The sequence below is a fragment of the Mobula hypostoma genome, chromosome 21 (genome assembly GCF_963921235.1).
Source record: "Mobula hypostoma chromosome 21, sMobHyp1.1, whole genome shotgun sequence".
NCBI lineage: Eukaryota > Metazoa > Chordata > Chondrichthyes > Myliobatiformes > Myliobatidae > Mobula > Mobula hypostoma.
In genome coordinates this window covers 46,513,233-46,537,700 of record NC_086117.1, presented here as the reverse complement: position 1 = coordinate 46,537,700, position 24,468 = coordinate 46,513,233, and the positions used below count along the sequence as shown (strand labels likewise).

General features: G+C 42.2%; 1 protein-coding gene across 1 annotated transcript in view; it reads left to right on the top strand.

Moving 5' to 3' along the window:
• The window catches only part of LOC134360095 (uncharacterized), a 136,419-nt gene that overhangs the window by 73,134 nt on the left and 38,817 nt on the right, over positions 1 to 24,468 (top strand). Inside the window, exons 14-17 of the mRNA XM_063074175.1 lie at positions 13,688 to 13,770; positions 17,414 to 17,626; positions 22,756 to 22,833; positions 23,257 to 23,505. Of these exons, the coding sequence (XP_062930245.1) occupies positions 13,688 to 13,770; positions 17,414 to 17,626; positions 22,756 to 22,833; positions 23,257 to 23,505 (623 nt within the window). The remainder of the gene's footprint in view (positions 1 to 13,687; positions 13,771 to 17,413; positions 17,627 to 22,755; positions 22,834 to 23,256; positions 23,506 to 24,468) is intronic.

Here is a 24,468-nt window from a genome sequence, read left to right as displayed (position 1 = left end):
CCAGCATTTTAGGTGCGTTGCTCATTAATTCCCTGCTGTGTTCCATGTTTTGCCTCTTGAGCTCTTCCATTGAAGCCCGACATCAGTTCAAGGAACAGCTCTGTACGGGGATGCTTTACTCCTGAGAACCTTGATGAAAGATCCTCAGCCTTTTCTCTCTCCACTGATGCTACCTAATCTGCTGGGCGTTTCCATCATTTTCTTTAGGTTCAGATTTCTAGCAATTGCTGTATTGTGCCTCTCACAGTTCTAGAACATAGTTTATTTTTAATGCTCTTATTATCTGTAACCTGGTTGTACAGGAATCATTGAGTCACGTGCACAGTGTTAATCTCCACCCAACACAAATATTCCCTCCATTCTCTCTGTCCTGCCTCTTCTGTTTACCCAAAACACCTCTCCAAATTTGGTCAAGACATTGATTTTAAACCTTGGCTCAGTTTCTCTCTCCACAGAAGCTGTCAGGGCACCTGGCATATTTCCAACACGTTCTGTTTTTGTGTCAGGACACCGGAATGTGGACTGGTTCCATAACTTCTCCTGTATCAAGTGGTGCCTGTTGTTTCTTGAACAGCGCTAAATGGCACAGTCGTGACAGTGGACTCCATAGGACAGAACCAATAAGGGTCATTTAGTCAGTGGCTCAGGTTCACCATTTGCAATTAAGTGTTGGCTCGGAATGAGGTGAAGGGAAGTTTCTTCACTCCAGAGTAATGGTTCCCAACCTGGGCTCCACAGACCCCTTGTTTACTGGTATTTGTCCATGGCATAAACCCCTGGTCTAGAAGGTAGTGAATCTTTCAAGTTACCTACCCAAGACTCTCGTCAAGTCTCAGACTCTGATTATATTCAAAACTAATATGATAGGTATTACAAAACTCACGGGATGAGTTAATACAGAAAAATGACAGAGATAAAAGCTTGACTATAATCTTATTATTAAACAGCAGAGTAAAGGGCTGAACAAATTATCCCGGTTTGTATTATGTTCGTCTGCTTAAAGGAGATTGCAGACACATCAGCCTTGCCTTTGATATGTATTTGTTTTCCTTCTCCATTGTTGAAGACACAGTTGCAGCTATTTAATTGTGTTTAGTACTTAATTTTTTCCCATCATACACAGCAGAAAGTAGCAGGTCTGCACTCCTGATTCAATTCTTTCTTCTAAACTTGTCCAGCAATGACTGATCTTGTTGATCAGTGTGTGTTGTAGTATCAAAATGGTAGTCCTTGTTTTGAGCTGAGCCCGAAGGCGTTCCTCGCCTGTTCTTCTGCACTCCTGATTGAACAATAACCACCCATCACTAGCTGAATGGCAATAATTCAGTGAGGGATATACCAGCCCTTAGGATTACAGCAGAACACAATTCTGCTGTTTCTAAGGTCCATGATGTACAGTTTTGAGCTGTTCGATGATCTCAACAAAGGTTATGAGATAGTAAATCCTACCATTATTGTCAGCAAGATGCATCTGCAATAGGTGGGGTTAAGAAACTGTCACTCCCTTGTCTTACTCAATAACTTATAGAAGTGTTTTCCAAGGTTAGGGAATCAAGAACAAGAGAACATGGGTTTAAGCTGAGACGTGAGAGGTTTAGTAGGAACCTGTGGGACAACTTTTTCACTCAGATACGGAAAGGGCTGTCAGAGGAACTGTTAGAAACAGGTTCATCAACATTTAAAAATGTTAGGTCCTCTGTTGGTTGGTGTTGACCATAGATTTGCATCTGAGCTGTCTGCATTATACACAAGCCAGGGGAGCTGCTGTCCTTGCCGCAGGCTTCCCCTCTCCACGCAGCTAATGAGCCCAAAGGAATGACACCAGAAACTTGGCAAGAGTTTCCAGCCACTATGGACCTCAATGTAGGACTACCTTAGGGATTCCAGCTCCAGAATTTTTCTCAGCGTCTGCTCCGAAAGCTTTTCCCATGAGTGGGTGTAGCCGCAAGGCAGCAGAGGTTTGAGATCCGAGTTTTCCTTTTCCTAGATGAGCTGCCAACCACATTGATGAACTCCATCTGCCCGGAGCGACTGATTTTAAGGCCCCTTGCCTTGTCAGTAGGGGTTCTGACTCGTTTAATAGCAAAGTTTTGCTGGATTTAGTAGCTAAGCCACACGTGAAGGCCAAGAGCTTGACTTGCTTGTCAGAGGCAATTTGAGACTCATGTCATTCGGAGCATTTAATAGCTAGTGGGAGCTTATCCCCACGACGCAACTCCCTCCCCCACCTATGATAACATTAAGGGACCATTTAAAATATACTTTGACAGATACATGGTTAGGAAAGGTTTAGAGGGGCATAGGAATATAGGACTAGCTTAAATGGTAATCTTGGTTGACAGGGCCAGTTGGGTCAAAGTGCCCACTTCCGTGACGTATGACTTTATTATGGTAACTCACTGCCTGCTAAGGACCAACTGGTAGCTCCACTCTTCACCAGCTTGCTCACTGCTATAGCTGGTCCATTCCACTAAGTCTATTCTCAGACTTTGTATTTATTCCAGCTGGTGTTCAAAACAGAGAAGTAAGGATAAATTATTTGGGAGGTGGATAGGTGAAGGGTTTCTATGTCCATGTATGATGGGTTTCCACCTCAAGGTGTTAAGATTTCATGGCATGGGGAGTCAGTGCTGAAAACTCCCTCAGAACTATGTGCCAATGTCTGACCACTAGTGGTAGATCTGTCCTATCAGCGAGAAAGGATTTGAAATGGAGGAACCGGGGATGTTGGCTACAACAGTCAAGCTGTTGGTTGCCCCATGTTTCCCATTTAGGCCAAAGTCCATGTGTAGTTAGGAGCATTTTGTCGAAACGACTGGACTATATGCGTCTTTTGAAGTCAAAGAGTCATAGAGCAATATGGCATGGAAACAAGCCAAAGAGGCCACATCTATTAATCATCCCTTTACACTAATCCTACTCTAAACCACTTTAATCTCCCCACATTCCCATCAACTCCCCAATGATTCTCATACTCAGCAACAGACCAGGGCCAATTCACACTGGCCAATTAACCTGCCACTGTGCTCACTTTTGGGATGTGAGAGACACCTGGACACACAGGAAAAATCCACAGTCACAGGAAAGCACGCAGACTCCATCGTGATAGCACCAGAGGTCGGAATTCAGCCTGGGTCTCTGGAACGGTGCAACAGCAGCTTCTTCGTTTGGATATGAGCTCCGTGTTAGCAGTAATGTTTGTTGTTGCATGTTTAACACCGTGGAAAAAAAAATCAAACATGCAACCTGAAGTGTTAGTCTAATTTTGTGCCTGGAAACAATAGTTCCAGTGATTTATTTCAGGTAATGTTAAAATAGGGGCATTAGGCACTGGTTTAACCCGTGATATTTCTTCAATTTCTTGGAAATTAACCATTGGGAGAGCTGTCCTACAGATGCAAAGTCAGTCAAGTTTGTTGTCATACATAGAATAGTACAGCACAGTACAGGCCCTTCGGCCCACAATGTTGTGCCAACCCTCAAACCCTGCCTCCCATATAACCCCCCACCTTAAATTCCTCCTTGTAAATACAAGTACATGTGTGCACAGGTACAATGGAGAACTTATCAGCAACACCATCACAGGCACATAGCATCAGATATAAAGGATTCACTAGAAAAACAAACACAGATCATGTACAACTTTTACCAGAAAGAACACATCTATGGGAGGACACAGCAGAGGTTTGAGCGTGGCGAGAGATCGGATGCAGCCTTCAAATCAGGGGATAAGACGGCTCCCAAGTCAGCAAGAACTGCACCTTCCTGCACCATCAGGAAGGCGAAATGGGATCACTTACAGAGAATATACAGCCATTTCTGTGACAGAGGCATTCAGTCCATAACAGAGTGAAACTCCACGCTGCGTGTCAAAGACAGAGAATCTTCTCTTCCTGATGGGCTGATTGACTTTAACACTCAGTCTGAGGCATGGAACAAAGTTTCAATGAGGAAGCCCCCTGCTCCCCACCCCCGTCGCGTGTTCGCGTTTCTGAGGCACGACTGCACTGCTAGGCCCAGTTCAAACCAAATCACCAAGTTTGCTGATGACACAAGATTGGCCTCACCACAACGATGACAAGGCAGCGTACAGAGAGAATGCAGAGAAGTTAAGTCTCAACGTGGACAAGAACACGGAGATGATCGTGGACTTCTGGAAGATGCAGGATGACCACTCCTCAACACACATAAAAGTTGCTGGTGAATGCAGCAGGCCAGGCAGCATCTCTAGGAAGAGGTACAGTCGACGTTTCCGGCCGAGACCCTTCGTCAGGACTAACTGAAAAAGGAGCTAGTAACAGGTCTGAAAGTGGGAGGGGGAGGGGGAGATCCGAAATGATAGGAGGAGGGGGAGGGATGGAGCCAAGAGCTGGACAGATGATTGGCAAAAGGGATATGAGAGGATCATGGGACGGGAGGCCCAGGGAGAAAGAAAAGGGGGAGCGGGGGGAGCCCAGAGGATGGGCAAGGAGTACAGTGAGAGGGACAGAGGGAGAAAAAGGAGAGAGAGAAAAATAATGTGTGTATATAAATAAATAAATAAATAACGGATGGGATACGAGGGGGAGGTGGGGCATTAGCTGAAGTTTGAGAAGTCAATGTTCATGCCACCAGGTTGGAGGCTACCCAAATGGAAAATAAGGTGTTGTTCCTCCAACCTGAGTTTGGCTTCATCTTGACAGTAGAGGAGGCCATAGATAGACATATCCACTCCTCACTTCACATACATGCCTCCTCTGTGGAGAGAGTTATGAGGACCAAGTTTCTGGGAGTGCACATAACAGACGATCTCACCTGGTCCCTCAACACCATCTCTTTGGTCAAGAACTCACAGCAGCATCTCCACTTCCTGAGGAGATTGAGACAAGCTGCATCACTCTCCGGAATGAGAATTGCAAAGCATTTGACCACAAGACATAGCAAAGGTTTGCAAGGACTGCTGAAAGGATCATCAGGATCTCTCTTCCACCCATCGGAGATATTTATCAGGAGCACTGCACATGCAAGGCTCTTAGCATTGTCAGTGATCCCAGACAATAAACTGCAATTGAATTTGAACAAATAGAGCAAAGCGAAGTATTGATTGTAATGCAAAGCAGTCATACTGTTGCAGTACTGAGACAAAATATGAGCAAGAACTGTTCTTGAACCATCAGCTGTGTAACTATATTCTGCCAGTATGATTTCAGACTCTGTCACAAACGCAGCTGATGCCTAGCTAACTGGGGTTTAAATCTCTGTGGTTAAAGTGGGTTAAGAAATTCGGCGTTTGCTGTTCCACTTCTTGCCTCAACCAGCCTTTAGTTAGAACCTCCTACGATTTGTTATTTCACTTCCTCCTTATAAACCTGTCAGATCAGTAAACGGTGCTTTCTGTGTGCTCAGCAGTAGTTCAGCTCTGAACTTCATGCAACTATACTACATCAAAGTGAGAGAGGCATAATCCGCAAGACCTGCACTCCACATCGATACCGGTAAGAAACGTAATTTATACTCTACGTTGACTTAAAATCTGCAAAAACTAATCTGCCTATTTGGATGTGGAATATATTACGAGTACAGAGGACGCCATTCTATCACAATGCCTACGGAGCGCCTGTTCTCTGTTGAGATCCCTTCACTTGAATTGAAAGGTCAGCTTGGAAAATGAAACCTAATTTTGTTCACAGGATTAAGGAAATGAATTGAACTTTAGCATCAAGAGGAAACACGATGTACCGGAAAACTTGAATTTAAATCTAGAGCAGTCACAGGTGAAAATCAGCAAAGTGGTCTTCCCCTTCAATGCAGCGACTCTGGCATTCACCGACTGGCTTGCAGAGTGTTCAGCCTTAATATTGTTGCTGCACAGTTTCAGACTGAGACACTGTGTAGAGGACAAGTATCCATCTGGATAAAACTGTGAGGGGCTGTCATGATCTTACCAAGGTATCAGAGAGTCAGATTATTGAGTCATAGAGTCCAACCAAATATAGCCACCATTCAGCCCAGTGTACTAATCCCATTTTCCTGTATCCATCTATGCCTTTGTGATTCGATTGTTCAAAAAATACTTCTAAAATATGTGCATGTATTTTACTCTTAAACTATGGACTCTAATCTTAGACACCTCTGATTTGTAGATGTTTCCTACTGTTCACCCTGTCTATGTTAGATTAGATTAGATTCAACGTTATTGTCATTGTGCCGAGTACAGATACAAAGCCAATGAAATGCATTTAGCATCTGACCAGAAATGCAAAGAATAGTGTTATTTACAAAATAACTGTGAATAAAAAAAGTGCTACAGCACACAAATATAGAAGCACTGAGACAGTACAATACGGATGCAATACTACTTAGTGCTGTGATGAGAGGTTCAGCAGTGTCACAGCCTCAGGGAAGAAACTCTTCCTGTGCCTGCTGGTGCGGGAGTGGAGGCTCCTGTAGCGCCTACCAGATGGGAGGAGAGTAAAAAGTCCATGATTAGAGTGAGATGCATCCTTGATATTGCTTTTCACCCTGCCCAGGCAGCGTTTATGGTAGATGTTCTCAATGGTGGGCAATGTCCTTTAATCTCGATTACTTCAGTCAGGTCTGTTATGATTTATAACTTCAATCATTAAACTAATTCAAAGGACGACACGAGAGTCTAACTTCAGGTATACTTTAAGCAAGGTGTGCACGTATCATGTGATAGTGTGATGACATATGCAATTAACCTATTTATGCAAATAACCCATAATGAATTATTTTAAACAAGAATACTTAATCAACGTTTACTCAAGTATCACTGAAATATTAAGTGCACAACACTCCTCCCTTCTTAGCTATAAACTCCAACTCAATAGAGAATGCATCTCGACTATATACACAGTACACTGTGCAGTACAACTACCAGATGCAGACATTCATAGCATAGTACATTTTAAAATGTCTCATTCAGGCCTAAAGATTTAATCAGTGTGTACAATTTCTTACTCTTGTGGGATATTGTCTTTTCTGTAAAGGGGGAATGACTCTGCTAGGCAGGCAAGACGTGGCTGTGAAACAATCTCTGGTTCTGGGGCCTCCTCCGCGGTGGGTGTAGGAGTTGACTCTGAGACTGCAGGAAGTGGTTCTGACACCTTTCCTCTCCTTCCTTTTTCTTCTTCTAGTTTGTGCGTCTTGATCTTGGGAAGATGCATTTAATTCACTAGAGTATTCTCTATTGCTCCCTTACCAATCTGATCTCTCCTCCAGGTTGCCTCATCTGATAAATCCTTTGTTTTCGTATCTCTATTGACTCCTTCTTGGCCTTCAATTTACCCAGCTGGGCTTTGGTCTTTGCATCTATTTTCAGCAGTTTTATTATCTCACACTTGTCATTCATGCAATAAACTTAATGCATGCAGAGTGGATTCTGGTTCTTTATACTCACAAAAGCTGAATGCTTGCAACTTTCCTGAAGCTCCTTGAACTCTCTTCCAGCTTAAAACCAAGCCACATGTCGCAAGTAACTGCCTGATTAATATATCAGAAGCTTCGTCAGATATGTTGCTGACAAAAACTGGGGTAATCAGACCACTGCTTTCATCTCCTTCACACTTCCTCTGGGCAGCATGGTCCTTCCTTGGTCCCATGTGCTTTTCCAACCAAGGCTTAGAGGTTGGCACCAACACCTGTTTGTCTTCTACTGGGCAGCAGTTCATGGTACCCCACACAAGATGCTGGAGGAACTCAGCGAGCCAAGCAACATCAATGGTTAAAGAATACAGTCGACATTTCGGCCCGAGACCCTTCAGCAGGATTGCAGAGAAAAAGATGAGGAGTAGAGTTAAAAGGTCGGGGTGGGGAGGGGAGGGAGAAGCACAAGTTGGTAGGTGAAACTGGGAGGGGGAGGGGTGAAACAAAGAGCCAGGAAGTTGATTGGTGAAAGAGATACAAGGCTGAAGAAAGGGGAATCTAATCAGAGAGGACAGAAGGCTATGTAAGAAAGAAAAGTGGAGAAGAGCACCAGAGATGGTCAGGCAAGGAGATAAGGTGAAGAGAGGGAAAAGGGCATGGGGAATGGTGAGGGGGGGGGTCTACTACTGGAAGTTCGAGAAATTAATGTTCATACCATCAGGTTGGAGGCTACTCAGACGAAATATAAGGTGTTGTTCTCCAGCCTGAGCATGGACTTATCACAACAGTAGAGGAGGCCACAGATAGACATTCTGGAACGAGGGTGGGAAGTGGAATTAAGTGGATAGCCTCTGGGAGATCCTGTTTTTCCTGTGGCCACCCATTTTAGCATCTCGGCCCGAAACAGTGCCTGTACTCTTTTGTATAGTTCTTGCCTGGCCTGCTGAGTTACTCCAGCATTTTGTGTGTGTTGCTTACATTTCCAGGATCTGCAGACTTTCTCTTGTTTGTAAGCAGTTCCTGGTGTTCAGCATGGAGACAGTTGTGGCATCATCCAGTACCTTTCATAATTCACTTTCACTTGGCTTCATTGCAGGAAATGATGGATGGCCTATCTAGTTGCAGTTGTCTCAGCTACTCACATCCCCACAATGCTGGTCCTCCTGTTTTTACCACATACAAGCTCAATAGGGCTTGTTAGTTGTTGTATTTCACTGTTAAAAATGTCACAGGAGTTATCTTTTCTCCAGTACAAGTCCTTAGCTGGATATTTACAGGCTTCAGTTTAGTATCTTTGAAATGTCATTCAAACTCATTTTGTGGAATGCCTGAAACAGCCAAACCAGTGTCCAATTCCATTTTAATTATTTTGCCATTTAATTCAGAGGAAGACATGAGAGACTAAAATTTGAGTCTAACTTTAGGTTTGCTTTAAGTGAGGCACGCACATATCATATGGTAGCGTGATGACAAATGCAGTTCACATATTTATACATAGAACCCATAATCAATTATTTTAAATGAACAAGCTTGCTTCATCAACAACATATTTACAAAATTACTCAAATATTCCTGAAATATTAAATACATAAGGTCCCTTCTCAGCTTACTCCAAGGAAATCAAATACAGCCTTACATTCACACCCCATAACTGAAACACTCCATCCCAGGCAACACCTTGGTGAATTTCCTCTGCACCCTCTATAATGCATTCGCTTCCTTCCTACAGTGCAGAGACCAAAAATGCACACAGTCCTGTAAGTAGGACCTCATTAATGTCTTATAAAATTATATCCGAAGTCTTATGTTCTATAACTCAGCTGCTGAAGAAAGTATCCCGTCTACCTTCATTCACCTAATCAGCCAGTGCTGCCACCTGCAGGGACCTTGGAGTAGTACACCGAGGTTCCTCTTTTCTCTGTGCTCCCAAGGGCCTTATCATTCATTAAGGGAGGCTCAGTGGGACGGCTGGTAGATTCACTGCCAATGAGCTGTGTTCAGTCCTGACCTTGGGTGCTGCCTATGTGGAGTTTGGACATTCTACTTGTGACCCCCTGGGTTTTAATTGGGTGCTTTGGTTCCCTTTCATATCCCAGACGAGTGGGTCAGTAGGTTAATTGGGCACTGTAATTTGCACCTAGTGTGCCGATGAGTGTCGAATCTGTGGGGATGGGGGATGGGGAGGGATTGATAGGAACGTAGGGAATGTAACAATAGTGTAGTGGTTAGCACAATGTTTACAGAACAGGTAACCCAGGTTCAATTCCCACCACTGCTGGTAAGGAGTTTGTATATTCTTCCGGTGACCACGGAGTTAATGCAAGCAGGAATTTTCCACTGAGATTGGGTGAAACTGAAACTAGAGGACATAAGTTAAGATTGAAAGGTGACATGTTTAAGGGAAATCTGAGGGGGAACGTCTTCACTCAGCAGGGGTGCAAGTGTGGGACGAGATGCCAGAGGAACTGCTGGATTGCAACATTTATGAGCAGTTTGGATAGGCACGTTTTTATTTGGTCAAAATGGCACAGGTGAATCACGACAATGTTTTACGGGCTATGTGATATATTTCTAAATCTACCTCCTTTGAATTACTCTGATGTAATTTCGTTTGAAGCAAGATACTTTTAAATCAACTTAATGATCTACAAATTTCACGATCTTCTGAAGGACTCGTCTGACATAACTGCAAGCAAGCAGAGGGAGTGGGGGACTCCAAGCCAGGCTGAACCACAGAGGGATGAGGCCCCCTCTACCCAGCATCTTATACAATCACTGGAGAACAAATCTGAGGACCTGAGGGCAAGATTGCTGTATTAAAGGGAAATGGGAAATTGTTGTATTCTGTACTTTACTGAAACACGGCTTTCTCGGAGTATGCCAGATACACTGATCAGACCCGAAAAGTTCTCAATACACCGGGTGGATCAAATTGCTAATTCATAAAAGGCAAAATTGGAGGTATGTGCTCCATGATAAACTCTCTATGGTGCTCCAATGTGGCAGTTATATCATACTCTTGTTCCCCCAACCTTGAACACCTATCAAATGCCGACCATTCTATTCACCAAGAGTTCTCCTTCATGTTCCTGACCACAGTTTACATATCATCATTGGCCAACTGTGATCAGGTATTTAAGATACTACATGATGCTGTCACTAAACAAGAAACAGTCCACCCATTTCAAACAATCGTCGGGGATGTGAAAAAATCTCTGCCCAATTACCATCAGCATATAACCTGTAGCAACAGGGGTCCCAACACCTTAGATCACTGCTATACTAAGATAAGGAATGCCTACTGTTCCATGCCCAGACCACACTTCGGGAAATCTTATCGCAGCCTGCTCTTGTCCTACCTGCATAAAGGCGGAGGCTAAAGGGCAAGGCTTCAGAGATTGGGACAATAAAGGTGTGATCATGGGAGGCAGAGGAGCAGCTATGGGATTGCTTCGAGTCAGCGGACTGGTTGAAGAACTCATCTGTGAATCTGAATGAATACACCATGGTTGATATGAACGATTGAAAAAGTCACAGATGAGTCTGTCCCCACATAATCATTCAGTATTCCCCAGCCAGTTGCCCTGGATTAACCATGAGATCCGCAATCCGCTGAGGGCCAGATCAGAGGCAATCAAGTCTGGTGACCAAGAAAGTCATGAGACATCCAAGTATGATCTCCGGAAAGCCATCTCGTGGCTGAAGAGGCAATTCCGAATGAAACTTGAATCAATGAAGAATGCTCAACAGCTGTGTCAGGGCCTGAACCCTATCACCTCTTACAAAGTGAAAACATAGAAACCTAGAAAACCTACAGCAAAATACAGGCCCTTCAGCCCAATACAGGTACTTCAGCCCACAATGCTGTGCTGAACATGTACCTACTTTAGAAATTATCTAGGGTTACCCATAGACCTCTATTTTTCTGCACTCCATGTACCTATCTAGGAGTCTCTTAAAAGACCCTTTCATATCTGCCTCCACCACTGTTGCTGGCAGCCCATTCCACACACTTACCACTCTGCATAAAAATCTTACCCCTAACATCTCCTCTGTATCTACTTCCAAGCGCCTTAAAACTGCCCTCTCATGTTAGCCATTTCAGTCCTGGGGAAAAAGCTTCTGACTATCCACATGATCAATGCCTCTCATCATCTTATACACCTCTATCAGGTCACCTCTCATCCTACACTGCTGCAAGGAGAAAAGGCCAAGTTCACGCAACCTGTTCTCATAAGGCGTGCTCCCCAATCCAAGCAACATCCTTGTAAATCTCCTCTGCACCCTTTCTATAGTTTCCACATCCTTCCTGTAGTGAGGTGACCAGAACTGAGCACAGTACTCCAAGTGGGGTCTGACCAGGGTCCTATACAGTTTTAACATTACCTCTCAGCTCTTAAACTCAATCCCACAGTTGATGAAGGCCAATGCACCATATGCCTTCATAAGAACATAAGACATTCATAACCACAAAGTCAACCTGCACAACTCGGACTCAGACCCCAAGATCTCTCTGATCCTCAACACTGCCAAGAGTCTTACCATTGATATTCTGCCATCATATTTGACCTACCAAAATGAACCACCTCAGACTTATCTAGGTTGAACTCTATCTGCCACTTCTCAGCCCAGTTTTGCACCTTATCGATGTCCCGCTGTAGCCTCTGACAGCCCTCCACACTATTCATAACACCCCAACCTTTGTGTCTTCAGCAAATTTACTAACCTATCCCTCCACTTCCTCAGCCAGGTCATTTATAAAAATCATGAAGAGTAGGTTTCCCAGAACAGATCCCTGAGGCACATCACTGGTCACCAACCTCCATGCAGAATATGACCGGTCTACCACTACTCTTTGCCTTCTGTAAGCAAGCCACTTCTGGATCCACAAAACAAGGTCCCCTTGGATCCCATGCCTCCTTACTTTCTCAAGACACCTTGTATGGGGTACCTTATCAAATGCCTTGCTGAAATCCATATACACCTAATCTATTGCTCTACCTTCATCAATGTGTTTAGTCACATCCTCAAAAAATTCAGTCGGGCTCGTATGGTATGACCTGCCTTTGACAAAGCCATGCTGATTATTCCTAATCATATTATACCTCTCCAAATGTTCATAAACCCTACCTCTCATGATCTTCTCCGTCAACTTACCAACCACTGAAGTAAGACTCACTGGTCTATAATTTCTTGGGCTATCTCTACTCCCTTTCTTGAATAAGAGAACAACATCTGCAACCCTCCAATGTTGTGACATAGGTGACAACAGGACTTCACTTCCATATGAGCTCGACCATCAAAGCATAGGGATCCATCATGTGCTCCCAAAGCTGATGTCCCTGTGGTTTCAGTCTCTGACACTGACATGAGAGCATCCTTCAGGAGGATGAACCCACAGAAGACATCTGGCTCATATGGGGTGATTTGTTGAGTGCTAAAGAATTGATTATTGACTTCAGGAGAAGGAAACCGGAGGTCTGTCAGCCAGTCCTTATCAGGGATCAGAGGTGGAGAGTCAGTAACTTTAAATTCCTCGCGTGTTAAATATTCAGGGGACCTGGTATAAAAGCACCAATGCCCTCGAACAGAAAATCCTACAAAAAGTAAAGGATACAGCCCAGTCCATCACATGTAAAGCCCTCCCCGCCATGGAGCACATCTACGCAGAGCTTTGTCGCAAGGAATCAGCATCAATCATCAGGGGCCCCCACCACTCGGGTCATGCATTCTTCAGTGCCTCAGGACTCACTCCACCATGTTCAGGAACAGTTATTACCCCTCAACCATCAGGCTCTTGAACCAGAGGGGATAACTTCATTCAACTTCACTTGGACCTATCACTGGACCTATGGACTCACTTTCAAAAACACTTCATCTCATGTTCTCCATATTTATTGTTTATTTCTTATTACTTTTTCTTTCTTTTTGTACTTGCACAGTTTGTTGTCATTGGTTGTTCACCCTTTTGGTGCAGTGTTTCATTGATCCTACTATGGTTATTGGACTTATTGAGTATGCCTGCAAGAAAATGAATCTCAGGGTTGTATATGGTGACATTTTTGTTCTTTGATAATAGATTTACTTTAAACTTTGGACACTATTAGAACAATCATGTTTAAGAAATGGAATAAAAGTAGAAAAGTATTCAACAAGCTGGGATGCATCAACAGTAAAAAGTTTAAATGTGTGAAGAGTGGGCTGGTTGCTGTACCAGCCCTTGAAATTTTCTCTACCCTCCTCCCCCACTTTTCCAACTCTTTGACCCTAACCCACACCTGCTTATACTCTGATCTACCATTCTTTATTGCCTACCCGACAGCCCCAACGCTCTCCAGAGATCACAGTGGAGGCCCCAGTACCCCTACATCCCAGCCATACTTGATCACGTCTTCAAGTCGCAAGGTAGCCCTCTCACTGTAGAACTTCCAGCCCCCAACTCAAAGGCTAGTTTGTTCCAAACTGCTGACTCTCTCTCACCAACAATCTGCCCAATCTGAAAACAGACAGTATCCCATGTGCACCAGTGGCCGTGGGGAACCCATGACTGAAACAGTCAGTGCTGTTCTGCTGCTAGTCTGCTGGAAATTTGGCCTGTTAGGCTGGAGGAATGGAGAAAAGTAGCTGAGCAGACTGTCTTAATCTGAGTGGCAAGTAGCCAATGAGTTTCTCCCAAACATCTGTCCAACATTCTGTGGAGGTACAGGATATATATTTTTTTACTTTCTTATAAACTTATTATCACTTTAGATGATTATCTGTTATCCCAGATCTCTCCACTCTGCTACTTTATTTATATTCACTACTCCAACAAAAATGCACCATTTTACACTTGTTTATAGAAATCAATGTTAACTAAATGTCCATTAATATTGGTATCTTACTGCAAATTTTTTTAATGTCAGCCACACTTCACCATATTGCATACTACTGGAAGTTTCTTTATACAATTGGTTCAGAAATAATTGTGCTGGAAGCAAAGAATGCCAAATCATTTTACGGTGATGATTATCTGATCAGATGACTTAAGGAACACAGGGATGGAGGTCCAGTGATTGGCATCATCATCACCTCTGTTCTTTGTTATCCACCCAGGTGCTGTTCTCCTGCAAGTCATTTCACACAGCGTGTCTGGAGACACTCCAAACGGATCTGGATTGGCTAAGCAACTGATGACATCAGTCTAATCATCATGGCTCAGAACAACCCAAATGGTAATGCTGGGATACTTTGTTTAAACTATTCTACTAATTAACAACAAGGTGATAATAGGGTCAGCCCAAAGCAAGGAAAGAATCTTTAGACCCCAGACATACCGCCAACAACCTGATACCCTTAACTATGTCTCCCAGAGATTAGCCCTTCTGGCCTGTAGAGACGGAAGAAGGTAGTAACTGAGTACAGGATTATTTATCCATTCTCATTCCAACTATTCCCACGATGACATAGACACAAGACAGCCTGCAGATGCTGGAAATCCTGGCCAACACACACAAAATGCTTGAGGAAATCAGCATGAAGGGTCTGCAGATAAAGGGTCCTGATGAAACATCTCAGCATGAAATATTGACCATTTATTTCCCTCCACAGATGTTGCCTGACATCCTAGATTCTTCTGGCATTTTCTTCTGTATTCCCAGTTTATACTGGCCATGTTTGGACTTGTTGGATAAAGCATCCTCCCAAGGCAGGCCAAAGCTTCTTAACTTCCTTAAACATCAATAGCATCTGAAGGCAGTTTTACATGATGTATGAATGGGATAGCCACACTTTGCCATGGTACCGCACCAGGACTGAAGATAGAAAAGAGTCTGTCACAACTCTTGCAAGGCTGTGGTGCTGCAGAATGGTTCCAAGCTCTATCTGCTTCCACAGTCCTTAAACCTCTAGTTGGAACCCAGTGACATGCTCTGCTTCACCTGTTGGAAAGTTCTCTGCAACATTTAGCTGCTCTTGGTGGGAAATTGAAAGGCAAATGAAGCGCAGATGTTAAAATATCATGGATCTGCAAATTGGGCATTCACATCCCACCCCAGCTAGGACTGGTTAAGGTTGAGCTCCGTATTGTAATTAACACAGGGCAGTAACCCAGCAAACCAAGCTAGGAATTAGATTAGGTAGCCCCTGGTTCCTGTCTCAATTGACATGAGAACAGACACAGGTGGCAGTGAAGCTTGCAATGCAGATTGACAGGAACATACTGAGAAAATACATAAGTGTTTATGCATATCTCTTATGTGCTAAGACTAAGTGCTGGAGCTCCCAGTTCTTGTTGAGAAAATCCTCAAAGATCTCCAATTGCATTTTTCCACACTCCCATCATAGATCATTCAGTAATTTTCCATAGATGTTTTACAACCAATGGATATAATCTTTTAAAGAAACTTAAAACTAACTTTGACATTTTCTTTGATGGTTTTATCACAATGATGTTTGGAGATGGATGCCAGTTTTCCAAATACGCCTGAACAGTAGGAAACCTCACAGAATATGGCTTTACTCTTTCCAAACAGTGGTGCTGTTCCACAAAGTGATATTAGCCCGGTGAACAACTTCCCCGACAGTTCCAGAAACCAACAGGATTCCACTGAAACACAACAAAGGCCCACTCAGATAGATACCAGAAGAACTGAGCACAGTATCATTGCTCTGATAACATGAATAAAGGGGTGAAATGCACAGATGGGCAACAGAAAGTAGCTGACATTGATATTGCTGCCCATTACACAACACATCTTGTTATCAGCTCAATTGTTTCATTAGGACTGAAAAATCCAGTGGGGGTGAAAAAGGCAATCAATGCCAATCCCTCAATTTTGAATTCTGCCAATCACCAGTTCCACCCCCAACCTTCTTCTAATTACTGATTATCAACAATGATCCTGAAGAAACATTTTCCTGACATGCACTGCAGGGTGTAGATCTTCTGAGAAATAGAGACTCTGTGGTTGATATTCTTCCACAAGTTCTTATGTAGGCACAAATCAGAACAGCAATCACGACTCTGGCAAAATCTTCACAGGTACATTGGAATTCCAGTGTGCAGAGAGAATTGGGATTCTGACCATCTCCTGAAAGGTGAGAGCAGTGGAGCACAATCAGTTACTGCACTCAGTTAAGGGCTAAAATAGTCATAGTCATACTTTATTGATCCCGGGGGAAATTGGTTTTCGTTACAGTTGCACCATCAATAATTAAATAGTAATAAAACCATAAATAGTTAAATAATAATATGTAAATTATGCCAGGAAATAAGTCCAGGACCAGCCTATTGGCTCAGGGTGTCTGACCCTCCAAGGGAGGAGTTGTAAAGTTTGATGGCCACAGGCAGGAATGACTTCGTATGACGCTCTGTGTTGCATCTCGGTGGAATGAGTCTCTGGCTGAATGTACTCCTGTGCCCAACCAGTACATTATGTAGTGGATGGAAGACGTTGTCCAAGATGGCATGCAACTTGGACAGCATCTTCTTTTCAGATACCACCGTCAGAGAGTCCAGTTCCATCCCCACAACATCACTGGCCTTACGAATGAGTTTGTTGACTGTGTTGGTGTCTGCTACCCTCAGCCTGCTGCCCCAGCACATAGCAGCAAACATGATTTTGATCAATTTAGTTCAATTTTCCACATTAAAGCAGTAACCACACTTTGACAGGATTCCAGTGACTGGACTGAAGGCAATGTAAATTCATGTTTCCTTCTTTCAAGGTCAACATTGCCTTTAACTGTATGGGTTTGCTTGTCATATGTCATACACACAATTTCATATATAGTATATATCACATCCAATTAAATAGCTTGAGTGAACCCGACGTAACTACTTATTCTCAAACTGTTTCTGCCCCTGACCTCTAGGCTATAGACCATCCTGCAACTCTTCACTGGAATCATAAACAGAACCCAGGAAATGGTCTCACACTACTGAATGGTAACAAACATAATGTTAGTTCAGTGTGAGAATGGAGAAAAATCCATGTTGCCTTTTTGAGTTTCATCACAATACTGACCTTCCATGTCTCACTGATATCTCCATTCATTCCACGTATAGGTTCTGGTATCTTTGCCTCACAGTTGCTGAAATCTGTGAATGAGTACCGGAAGAGGCATGGAGCAAAACCATTAATCCTAAACCCAGATGTCAGTGAAAAGGCTACCAAATGGGCAAGACATCTGGTAAACTCCAGGACACTGCAGCACAGTGTCACATCGCATGGGGAGAATATCTGGTGTCAGCAGAGCACAATCAGGCAGGAGGTGACAGGTATGATATTTCACTAACACAGGATACTACACAACAACTTCAACTTATACAGGGTGCCTTAGACTATGTCTGGGAAAAGTAACTACATTGGTTATCATGGGAAGATCACCAAACAAAATTTGTCTATCTAAGAAGTATTGAAACAGATGGACAAAAGCTTTGAGGGAGCCTTTAAAAAATAACTTTGTGGAAGAATGAGAGGTGATAAAGGTTAAGAAGGATATTTCAGAACTTAGGGCTTAAACAACTGAAGGATGGTCACCAATGCTTAAATGGTTAAAATAAGGGAATTCTCAAAAAGCCAGAATTAGAGCTAAATCATAGTTGTAGACGTGGAGGAGATTGCAGTATTCATAAATGGTGAGGAAGGGATTTGAAAATAAGTATGAGAAGTAATGCTGGGTTTGGATACAATAAAGTAATTTTCCAGATGACTGAGTCTGTTACCTGAGACCAATGTATGCTGTCCTGAACACGACAAGTCCAACTGAAACTTATGCAACAGATTTTATCTACCCTAAGATAAACTGCTAGAATGAAATTATATATTGTTGCCCACAACCCACCGTGTCACACATGCCAGCCACAATATCACAATGCTCTGAATTCTCAGTCTAATCCCAGTGTAAATATTCAGTTTATGTTCATGGAAGATTACTGCACTAACCAGACTACCCAGTCTATCACTGCTCCACATCATTATCTGACTTCTCACGCTGCTTCAGACTGGGTGAAGAGTAAACAGCTCAAAATTCTCATTGTCAGAGCTGCTAATGCACAGAGTGTCTTAATTACAACTGGCGATTTGTAAGCAAACATGCTTTGATATGGATCAGACATAGTACAGCTTGCTGAAGACTGGGAATTAAATATTGTGAGGCATTATATAGCTCTAAAACGGATTGAAATGCATAAAGATAGAAGATAATAAAAGATTTATCACCAACAATATTGATTGGACTAATAATGTAGCTAGAACCAGCAAAGGAGGAGGACTCATTCAGCATCAAATTTCTGAATCATCCATGAACAATACCACGTTCTTCCTTGTTTGTGACACTGTTTTTGTACTTTATAGATTTTATGCCTTTGCACTGTACTTCTGCCACAAAACAACACATTTCAGGTCATATATCAGTAATAATAAACCTGATTTTGATTCTGCTGCCTCCGGTAATGGGGGAAGAACCAAAGCAGAAACACATAAAAGTACATTTTAAATAGAAAAAAATCATAATATTTAAGATGAAAGAAGGCAGGTAAGTAAATTGAGATTTTGAGGAGTTTAGAACAAAACTTTGGAAACTAAAATGGGCAAAATATTGGCAAACGAAAGTGGGAAATATTTAACAGATTCACCCTATTCAACAAAGTGCAGGAAAAATATATTGTGTTAAGGTACAAACTAAACACAAGATTCCATGGCTGAATACGTGGTAAATTGAGGGCAAGGGAAGTGGCGTGTATTAGTATATTGACTTGCAGGCTGCCTATGACAGTAAGACTGTGAAGGGATTAAGAAATCAGAGAAACAGGAATACAATGAGGACTTATAAAATTGCATTATCAAGAAAAAGATATAGTGAAATATTAATCATTAAAGAGAAAAATAAATTTTAAGATGGGAATGGCACACTAAGGGATAAAGTTCAAAATTCAAAGTATAGTATAAATACCACTAAAACCCCGAATCTTTTCAGAAGCACTTTTTCTTTGGAAAAGGTAGATAGTGGATACTAGCTCCCATACTCTCCAGCCACCCACCAAGCAACTCCTACCTAACCTGTGGCAGAGAGTCCCTAATTAACCTCAACTAGAAACTACCAGTGCAGAAATCCCTTTAATATGAAATGGCTATTGTATACCTGTTGCTGAGAAAGACTGACAAACAAATTATATAATTAGTTTTTACTGAGTCATGTTGATAAAGGTACACGCTGGGCAATTTACAGTGTAGAAACTGCAAACCAGGCCTGCCGAAACGTAAACATGGGCATTTTAAAACCTGTGCCTATGCGTAAGAGGCCCAACCGGTCCATCACATGATTGATCAAATACACTTCACCAGCTATTATATTGGACCTGATGGAGTAGGGCCCATAGGGGCCAAAATGGTAATCTGTGCATGGACAATATACGAAAGTGAGGTCTTAAATGCAAGCTTCTCATCTATATTCATGAAAGATGTTGTGGTTGGAAAATGCAGGGTGGGATGAAGTAAAATTGTAAAACATGTAATCATTAAAAAGTATAGGTAGAAGATTTCTTTCTTTGGAATTAAAGTTGGAAGAATTCAAGGGCATGGGGAGTTGGATGCCAACCCACTATAGTGGTCAAGGGAGTTGATTTCTGGAGCCCCACAAAGATTTCTAAATGTCTTCTTCTACATATGGTTCCAGATGATTGACAGGCAGAAAATGTGGTATTTCTATTCAAAGAGCAGTGGTAGAAAGCCAGGTAATTACAGATCTGAGAGTCTAATGCCAGTCTTAGGGAAGTTATCGAAATCTCAGAAGGAGAAGATTAATTCACCTGGGAAAGGCAGGGATTAAACATATCAAGTTGTTTATTGTCATGTGCAAACTACGATGAGGTATAGGTATTATGAACAACTTGCTTGCAGGAGCATCATAGGCACGTAGATTCAGACCACACAGAATATAAATTATACAAGACAGTGAAGAAAAGACAGTAAAATAATAAATTAGTGCTAAAAAGCCCAATCAGAGACAAGGCCATGGTCATCCAAGAGATAGTCCATAGTGTTCCATTGCTGTGGAAGGATTATGGTTATGCAAGTTCATACAAGAACCTGGTGGTGTGGGACTTCAGGCTTCTGTACCTCCTGCCTGCTAGCAGCAACAAGAGACAGCATGGCTTTGTTAAGGGTGCGAATCTATCTAACCAATCTGATTTACTACTCTGAAGCTGTAACAAAATGTACTGATGAAACTAATACAGTTGATGTATTCCATGTGGACTTCCATAATATTCTAGATAAGGTCCCACATGGGAAGCTGGTCCAAAATGGGATTCAAGCAAAATGGCAAATAGGATCTAAAGTTGCTTGGTAATAGGAAGCAGAGGGTGCAATGCTTATTGGATATCTTGACCATTGGTGCACCACAGAGACTGGTGCTGGGTTCCATACTGTTTGCTGTATTTAGGCTGTTCCTTGGTAATACACGAGTTCCATTTTTACAGAAATTCCTAGAATTTTGTCTGAGAGTCAAAAAAGTAAAAAGTCACTCAGCATGGTAACCATACCTCCGCAGTATTGTGATGAATGATGTCAAAAATATGCTAAGACAGAACAAGTACGAAACATGGAGAGACAAAAACTAGTTCAGCCATTCATAGGAATGAACACACGTACATATGTCAGACTTTGAAACTTATTATCAGCGTTCACTCACACGCGTTTATCTGTAATTCATGCATTGGTAAACTGGGGACAGCTTGCATATTATTGATTTGGATATGAATGTGGAAAGTATAATGAGCATGAAAATTAGTGGTGTTGTTCACAGGATGGAGGAAACTTGTAGACGACAGGATAATATTCATCATGGGTAACGGCAGAGAAAATTTACAAGAAGAAAATAAGAGCAAGACTTCCTAGTTCCTCAAGCCTGACCCACCACTCAATATGATCACGGCTGATCTAGTCCTGGCCTCAACTCCTCTATGCCATTCCTCACAGCCCTTAGTACTCTCATCTTTCATATATTTAACTACGTCTACTTGAAGTACTTATGATGTAATCTCCACAACATAGAGTTCCAAGAATTCCCCACCCACCATAAAAAGAAATTCTATATTTGTTTGTAATGAGTTGCCACTTATCTTGAAACTCTACGCACTCATCTGAGATCTCCACATGTGATAACATCTCATGTTTCCATCCTGCCCAGGCTACTTAGAATGCTATGTTTCTAAGAATCACCCCATTCTAACAATACAGCCCCAACCTGTTCAGTGTGTTTAGATAGGATAAATTCAAATTCATTCTCATCTGACTGTACATATATACAACTAAACAATGTTCCTCTGGACCACGCTGCACCCGCAAAACATGTAACACACAGCACATAAAACATTACCACAAATAAGTTAATAAAATATAATTTGAAGTGCATGCAGTGTGCAGTACAAGTAAACTGCAAACAGCTCGCTGTGCTAGTGACGAGACCTCGGTGGTGGCAGAGTATTCTTTAGACTCACAGCCTGAGGGAAGAAGCTGTTACCCGGTCTGGCAGTCCTAGTCCTGGTGCTCCTGTACCTCCCTGATCGCAGTGGGTCTAAGAGATTGTGGAACGTATGGTAGGAATTCTCAACAATGTATACAGCAGTCCCAGTAAATGTCACAAGTGGAGGCGAGGGGGTGGAAGAGACAATGGTGATCCTCTCGGCACTGAGCAAAGCTGTTTTGAATTGTCTTACTGATTATTTCTCGTCAATTATCAGTGACTAAAATCAACTATCAGTTACTAAAATCACTGCTTCCTGAACCCACACCCAGGCAACTACTCAAAAATTGTCTGCTTGAAGCACAGAATAGTGTTTAACTGCTGCACAAGTGCACATGACTGATGCTATTTAGAAACTATTTGGCAAGTCTCCTGTCCCAATTAAGATGCATAGCGGCAAATAAATGAAGTGAATCCCGGCTGTTTCCTCAATTAGTTTTAGTTTTTTTAAAGAGTTGTTCCAAATAAGCGGCTGTCCCAATTAACCAGAATCCACTGTGTTTGTTTTTACTTGCAGTTTGCCTTCTTTCGTACATTGATTGTTTGTCAGTCTTCGTATAGTTTTTCATAAATTCTATTGTATTTCTTTTTTCCTTGTAAACTCCTGCAAGGAAATGAATGTCAAGGTAGTACGTGGTAACATATACATATATCGATAACAAATTTTCTTTACACTTTGAAGGTACAGCTATAGACTTAGTGCTGGTAAATGAGTTCAGTATAGATGGTTATCAAGGACATAGTGTTTCCACATTGTACAACTATATACTGTATAACTATTATAAAAGCCTGAAATTCTTTGCCTACTTCCCCTTATCTGAAATGATTTTTACTTACCTTTTGAGAAACCTAAATGTTTTCCTATGACTTTGTTTTCAGGACAACAGGCTGCTGACTCGTGGTACAACGAAATTAAGAATTATGACTTCTCCTCTCCTGGATTTCAGAAGAATTGTGGTAATTCTCCTTCTCTGAAACCATCCTAATCAACTCTGGTACTACTGTTGGGAGAAATGATGATCTGAATGGAAATGCTGTAATAATGAGGGCAGGTCATCAGTACAGGAGGTGCTGAGAAATTCAGTGTTATTTGTAAAGTAGGATGTTGGGCGTTTGGGTGATGCGATGGTTTTGAAGGCATGCATGTCCGTATGTTCTGTTATTTAACTGTTTGATTTTCTCTTTTTTTGCTGATATTTTTCTTCCTGAAAATGACTAACTTCAAGCTGAACAGGTGGAGGGGGAGAGTGGTGGAGGGGCCAGACTGGGTCTACTTTCAGCACTTTGGAGGTTACAATACATCTGCATTGATTAATAAAACATTGTGATGGAAAATACAAATTAAATTTTATGAATTACCCTCCTGCGGTTTCCACACAGGTCATTTCACACAGCTGGTTTGGAAAGACTCCAAGGAGATGGGGGTTGGCCTGGCATCTGATGGTAAAGGTCTCACTATCGTGGTGGCTCAGTTTAACCCAGCTGGTAACATCACCAATCCGGGCTACTTTACTAGAAATGTCCTGCCCGCTGGCAGCAAGGTGCAGGAGGATGAGGGTTCGTCAGCCCCCAGAGGGAACACAAGCAAACCTGGTGCACCGGAGACAGGCTTGTTGGCACCTACATCAGGTACAATTCAGTTCTCTAAACAAACTCTCCTTTTCCTGTTGGGCAACTGAAACAATGGCTAATTTAATTTAAGGGAACTCCTCCTATAGTATCAAGGCATTCACTCCTATACCAGTCATACTTTTCTTCAACTAAAAAATGTTCCTTTCCTAATTATGCAAAATAAAATCTTCAAAACAACTAATTGACACAAACATAGTTTAGGCCACCGTTACCATCAATATCAAACAAATTCACCTGTCCAAAAGTTATGGAATTGGAGATGATCAAAAGTTGGTGAACAGCATATTCTCTCAATTAGCACCTGAACAGTAAACACCCACACCATTCATAGTGTAGTCAACCCTCCAACAACCTTATTCCGGAATCCCCAGGAGTTATGTCTGGAACATTGCCATCAACACTAAAGGAAAAGCAATTAGAGGCGTGCTTTAATATTTGTACAAATATATCAAAACTCTAATGATCCACTATCCAGAATCCCAAAGGTAGATCATTTGGCCCAACAGGTGATATTATCCAACACCCCTTCAATTCACTGGACCCGGACACCAGGTTGACAAACCTATTGTGATAGAAACAATATAGAGTAATCTAGAAAATGGGTTAATTTAACATCTTGGTTCTGAGTGTGCAGCATTATTGGAGTTTTACCAGTCAGTTGAAAATAATTCAGTCCAGCGACCTCCACCACGCAAGAAGCTGTTGCTCTTCGAGCCATGCCTTTACACACTATTGGAAAACCTATATATTACGGGCCTTTCCATCTTCGGCAGTCTGCATACGAAGTCCCCTGCCCGTTAAAGTGCAACATCTCAAGAGGTCATCTGAGCCCCGTATGCATTGACCAGAGCAGTCGTGACCCAAGTTCAAAGTAAATTTATTATCAAAGTACATTTATGTCATCATATACAACCCTGAGGTTCATTTTCTTGTGGGCATACTCAATAAATCCAATAACCA